At 29.5% G+C, this 6,245-nt stretch overlaps 1 protein-coding gene across 1 annotated transcript; it reads right to left on the bottom strand.

Annotated features, from left to right (window-relative positions):
• Positions 1 to 1,415: 1,415 nt before the first annotated feature.
• LOC131631226 (ubiquitin-conjugating enzyme E2 7-like) lies at positions 1,416 to 2,879 on the bottom strand. The gene is made up of 6 exons (XM_058902012.1): positions 2,620 to 2,879; positions 2,392 to 2,494; positions 2,198 to 2,295; positions 1,979 to 2,079; positions 1,813 to 1,890; positions 1,416 to 1,731 (listed from the first exon to the last, which is right to left on the bottom strand). The coding sequence occupies exons 1-6, from the start codon at positions 2,657 to 2,659 to the stop codon at positions 1,657 to 1,659; spliced, it is 495 nt and encodes a 164-aa protein (XP_058757995.1). The 5' UTR covers positions 2,660 to 2,879; the 3' UTR covers positions 1,416 to 1,656.
• Positions 2,880 to 6,245: the final 3,366 nt, after the last annotated feature.

Here is a 6,245-nt window from a genome sequence, read left to right as displayed (position 1 = left end):
AAACTGATCACCTAGATTATATTTAAAATTTATTTTGATATTTTTAATCTTATATATTATAAAACTTGAAATATAGGCTAGAATTCTAAATTTTATATGTTTGAAAGATTTTTTTAATAATGATTTTTATTTGGAGATTCTTAATAGCGATAATTCAATATTTTTAAACTAAAAGATGTTAATTTATTTTTTCAATGTTTCAAATTTTTTTCTATCCAATATATATATATATATATATATATATATATATATATATATATATATATATATATATATATATATATATATATATATATATATATATATATATATCTTATAGTATATTTTATTTTCAAATAGGTAATTTATTTTTTAAATATAGAAATTTGTAAAATAGATGAGAAAACAGAGGAAAAAAGAAAAAATAGAATTAGAGTTTAGCAAAAAATAATTTAAGATTATCTATTTTATCGTAAAAACTGATTACCTAAATTATATTTAAAATTTATTTTGATATTTTTTAATCTTATATATATTATAAAACTTGAAATATAGCTAGAATTCTAAATTTTATATGTTTGGAAGATTACTTAATTTAATTAATATAATAACATTTATATAATAATTACTAATGCTACGTGTCAATGACATTATAGTTAAACGTTTTAAGGTCTTAAACTAACTTAAATATTAAAGGATTTAGCAAACACCTCTTAAATGTTCAAGGGTTTAGAATAAGAAACATAAACTCTTAATGTTTTACTTTGATTCAATCAAATTGTCCGTAGTCTAAATGATATATTATATTTGGATATAACTTTTATACTGTATGATAAGCCAGATTTATTTCTAAATAAATTGCTAATATGAAAATTATAATATAACTCAGACTTTAATGAATGATAAATTGATGCTTCTCTATTATTTGCAGTGATATTCAAAGTTCTTGGGACACATCAATCTTATGACAGTGATGACTGAATATGTTCAAATTTAATTTGGTTTGCAACTTTGCATTTCTATAGTTTTGTATACCAAACTCACTATCCTTTAACTTATGTACAATTGCCATGATTCAATATAGGTTATGCATGGTCGGCTTTTTTTAACTTAAAGTTTAGTGTAATTTCTTAATATGAAAACGAAAATGATACGCTATTGTATTATTCTCAAACAATGCATTATTAGCTTATCCGTGGTTACAAGTATGAGAATGGCAATGTAGCTTATCCCATCTTAATATTACCCCATCTTTTTGGGTAAATTTGTTCAAAATGTAAAAAAACTTTTACTAACTTTACCTTTTCTAGAACCATTATTGAAGACACACAAAGTCAAATACACAACCACCATTTGACCAAAACAGAAAACACAACTAAAGAAAAAACATCCAATTTCAAAAACTGCAGGTCCATCCCAAAAAGCTATGACTCACTTTACTTAGAGTGTAAGATTTTTATATCTTCTTATCAACATAAATTTGAGTAACATGTTTAACACAAGGCTCAACAACATGATGACATAAAATAGTAGTAAACATGTAAAATTGAATGCCATTGAACTAATCAACTAATTATTTAAAGTTAAACCATCAAACTTAAAGAAGTTCAACAACATTTTGAAGTATATTACTACAACTGTAACAAATAGGAAATTCAAAACTCTTCTTGCAATTCATTACATTTCTTGAGACTTTCTTACACAGCGAGTCACTTTCTTTCTGAATTCATCTCTCTTATCTCTCCATTCTATCTGCATCATGATCAACAACATAACAAGATCAAGAACATATCTAATGTTAATTAACATATTCAATATTAATTAACAATATACCGCAGCGTCTATGTTTGCAGGAGACTCAATATTAGGGCTTGAAAGCATTGATATTATACTCAAAACTATGCTTTCAACCTGCACATTATAAATGGATATTAGTAATCACATTGCTAGCTATAGAAAATGCAGCAGCGAATCGAAAAAAAGAAGACGTAACAGATACCGTATGAATAGGCAACCAGCGCTCGCCAGAATCTTCGTAACCAATTGGATCATCACCAGGTGGGTGAAGAATTGAAATGCAGACAGTTCCATCAGAGTAAACTATAGTTTAATGCAGAGAAAAATTGAAATGAGCGAGATCTTAATTAACAAGTTATTAACAACATCAAATATTTTTATTACAATTATATTGAATGTATTATGCATGTAAGATAATCACCATTAGGATGCCAAATCTCTGAAGTAAACTTCATTTTTGGTGGATTCTGAGGGTAATCAGGAGGAAAACTCATGATTGCATTGAAAAAACCTCCATCACTATAAACAACATTATCAAAATTTAATTAGCATTAATTAATACCTTATTATGATTAACTATAAAGTAATTAAAGATTCTTGTACTCAAGAACTTACTAGAGAGAATAAGGTGGACCAATGATGGTGACATTCCATTCAAACACATTGCTCTCATCAATCAAACCTGCTGAGAAGCCATCTAGAGGAGCTTTACACAGATCTGTGATGAATAACAATATAATCATGAAGTTGTTAATCCAAGAACACAAACCCTAGAAAATGGATTTGAGGAAAATCAATGAAATAATGTGAAAAGATTGTTATGGTTTGGGTTTTGGTGTTAACCTTTGAGTTGCTTTTGGAGGAGAAGGCTTGCTTGTGACATTGTTAATTAGGGAGGGAAAGAGATTAGAAAGATTGAGTGTAGAAGATGATAAGGAATAGGAAGTGTGAGAATATTTATATGCAATGCATAGACTTAAGTTATGTTAGTTAGATTTATTAAGTAGTTACACATGTTAACTAATTCAGTTATTTTTCAGTTGGAGTTAGTTATGTTAGTTGAACCAACTGCATACAGTTTGCTCAGTTCAAGAGAGGCAAGGTTCACCTAATGCATGATTGATGTATTTTAATAATTTAATTAAATATATAACATTAATTTTAAACTCTATTGAGTTCCTTTTATTAATTATCCTATGGTTAAATTGCATTTTAATAATTGGAGAATCTAATTAACTTTATTTGTGTTTTGTCATTTAATTGACTTTTTATGAAATATAGACTTATTTTACTAAAGAAAAAAGTGAGTTTCTGTTATGTGCTACATCTATTTGTTATATCTTATAATTTAGTTTGAGACATGATAGCTATAGTGGAAAAAAGTGAGTAGTAATTATCTGAATTGGTCTTAAGCTTTCAGGCTTGTTTGTCAAGCATTGCCTTTAAGCACATTTCAACATTCACTCTTAATTTAAAATTTCTAAGATAAGTACATTAAGCATTTTTCTCATTTATGTGAATTTTTCAACCTTCAATGGTTTTGTTAGGACATAAATGACATTCTCTTTGCTTACTTGAACTCTAAAAAATTGAATTTGGTTTCTATATACTGCTCCTCCTATGAACTTCTGAGATTTTGTTGTAGTTCATCTTCATCACTGAGTTCCACTTATTATTTCTTATATGTAAGGCCAAGTTAAAGGCCAAGTTAAAGGCCAAGTTAGTCCCTAATTCCTCCTATATATTTCATATCAAACGCAATTTTTGTCTCAGCACCTTGAGGTTCTCAATCTTAGCATGATTACTCTCCCTTATGAGTAGATCATCCATATACATGCACACTATGCTGGTATTTCCTTTCATCAAGCCTTTGGCATAGATTCCATGTTCTTTTATGCATTTGAAATAGCCACTGTCCTAGAAGAACTCATCAATTGTTTTGTTTTCCATTCTTGAAGAGCTTGTTTTAGGCCATAGCTAGAGAGTCTTATTAAGTTTTTGAAGCCTTGTCTTATTCACCGTTCACATTAAGAAATGCATACTTGACATAAAGTTGAACAAGTTCCCATCGCTTGAAGTTAGTCATAGCTACTACTAATGTCACATTCAAATTCTTGCAAGAATAAATTTTCAACAAGTCTTATCTTTTGCTTTGTTATGGAACCATTCAGTAGGTACTTTACCTTCCAAACCTTCTGACCATAATTGGCTTCTTGTTTGGTGATAATGAGACTAAATTTCAAGTTCGATTCCTTTAAATAGCTTGACTTTCTTCCTCCGTAGGCTTCATACATAACTTTTCCTTAGCAGCTTTTACATATTTGAGTGGCTCAACATCAACAAATTGTGATACGTTCAATAGGTCTCCATATGGTGTGATCATGTTGTTAGAATGACAGCATAATCTCCAAGACTCTGGGTTGAAAGTATTTGTATTAGTGATCTTCTTACCTGCTCTTGCTCTGTGATATCTTCATGTTCATCATTAGGCTCTTATGTATTCATCACCTCCATCCCTTATGAATATCCTAAGTAGTCTTTTTGCCTGTTCCTCAACTGTCTCCATGAAGTAGACCTCCATCATTCTACTATACTCATCCACAAAAAGAAAGAAAATATTTATTGTCTCCCAATGACATTGTGTCAAAGGGACCACAAACGCCAGAGTGAACCGCATCAAGTTTTTCTCATGCTCTCATAAAAAATTGAGAAAATATGTTTTCGATTGCTTGTCTATCTACAAACACTACAAAAAAAAAAAAAAAACCAAATTTGTCAAGTGAATAGCACCCTGCAAATGCAAATATTGCCCTGCAACTTAATAATTGCGGGTAAGAAACATGTTCATACAACATACAAACCAATTATTTCTATCATACAAACCAATTAAAAAAAATTCTGAAATAACAAACAATTTATAAATATGTGTATCTTTGTAAATGAATTTGATGAAAATATAGAAAGCATATCCGAATCCAGCAAAAAATTTAAGTATCTGTGTCTTGATTTTGTATTAAAATGGAGAGAATTGAGAGATATAGAGGAGTTGGGAAAAAGGTTGGAGAATGAGAGAAAAATGGTCTTGAGAGAAAAAGAGTTTCAGAAGTTTTGAAGAAATGTTTAACGTTACTGGTGGAGAAAAGGGAAAGACACATGGGATATATAAGGAAAACTTGCAAGGTGAATATCACCCCACAACTTTTCTGATCGTTGAGACTTGCGAAGTGCAAATCACCCCGCAACATTAATGTCAGAAATTGTACATAACATTCACCTGCCCCTCTGTCAATTAGTGATTGCAATTAAAGCTTTCCACTCACTTTTTTAAAAAACCTTGCAAGGTGGCTTTAACCCCGCAAATATTATTCCGTTGGAACTTGCGACGTAGGGTTCACCCCACAAATGCTTTTTCCCGTTATAACATTAAATTTCGCCGGCCACTGACACATCAATAATTGCACAAATAAATTTCTCCCCAAATTTTTTAAAAACAAATGCGGTGTGTGTCACTTCGCAACTTTCTTTTGAAAATATTTAAATTTTCCTCTAAACTTTGCAAAATGAAAAAACTAATAATATTTTTTTCAAAAAAAAACTGTGTTGCAAGGTGAATAACACGCCGCAAGTATTTTTTTTTTTTTAAGGTGATTAGCACCTGAGATAATCATCTGGTTAATGAAAGACATTGTAAACCTGAGATAGAGGACCTCTCATAATAGTCTTGATAGTCTTGTGATGTGCATCAAAGATTTCCCTTCTACCGCAGGTAAGGTGCATTGTAAATCCTTTTTCTAATAATTGACCAATGCCAAAGAAATTACTCTTCATGTTTCACACATAAAGCACAGCAATATAGAGTGCTATAGGATCTTGCTTGCCTTTAGTTTTCAAAATATGGTCAAAACGATTCAGGAAAGATGAGTTTTTTTTATTTATATTTGACACACCGGCCTTATACATAAAATAATACTACAATACATGTATCATAGATTTTTTATTTATTAATTACAAAAATAAAACTTGTTGCATACATTAGTTCTGACTTTGGAGGCTGCTAATGTAATGTGTGTAGATTAGTTTTTTTAATTATATTATACTTAAGACTTTCAACAACATAGTTTACTATAGTTAGCTTTTTTATTGATCCTTATTCTAAGTTAGCAGTAAAAGGTCGCGGGTCATTTTCATTATTTGTTTATTTATATTTTATTTGTTTGCACATTCTCTTGATTTGTTTAATACTTATGTGTGGGATACTATGTGCCCAACACCACCTAGTATTTTGTTTTGCAACTTTTCCAAGTATTACATGAATGTTGACTTCAATTTTTCTTTATAGATTTAACTTCATTTGTATATGTCGATTGAGAAATGGTAGCAATTATTAATTTTTAAAAAATGATATACTTTCCTTGTCCTACTTGTAAAAAATTTTATTGTTAGATTTATTGAATAACTAAAGTATCGTG

Source organism: Vicia villosa, unplaced genomic scaffold, assembly GCF_029867415.1.
Source record: "Vicia villosa cultivar HV-30 ecotype Madison, WI unplaced genomic scaffold, Vvil1.0 ctg.000794F_1_1, whole genome shotgun sequence".
Taxonomy (NCBI): Eukaryota; Viridiplantae; Streptophyta; class Magnoliopsida; order Fabales; family Fabaceae; genus Vicia; species Vicia villosa.
The sequence above is the reverse complement of the archived record's forward strand: the minus strand, read 5'-3'. Positions and strand labels throughout refer to the sequence as shown.

Bases quoted from the DNA above. Each gene is read 5' to 3' on its own strand.
- LOC131631226 (XM_058902012.1), bottom strand. From the start codon at position 2,659: ATGTCACAAGCAAGCCTTCTCCTCCAAAAGCAACTCAAAG. The intron at 2,495-2,619 runs GTTAACACCAAA...TATTCATCACAG, and splicing joins CCTCCAAAAGCAACTCAAAG to ATCTGTGTAAAGCTCCTCTA. The intron at 1,732-1,812 runs GTATATTGTTAA...ATCATGATGCAG, and splicing joins CTGCAAACATAGACGCTGCG to ATAGAATGGAGAGATAAGAG.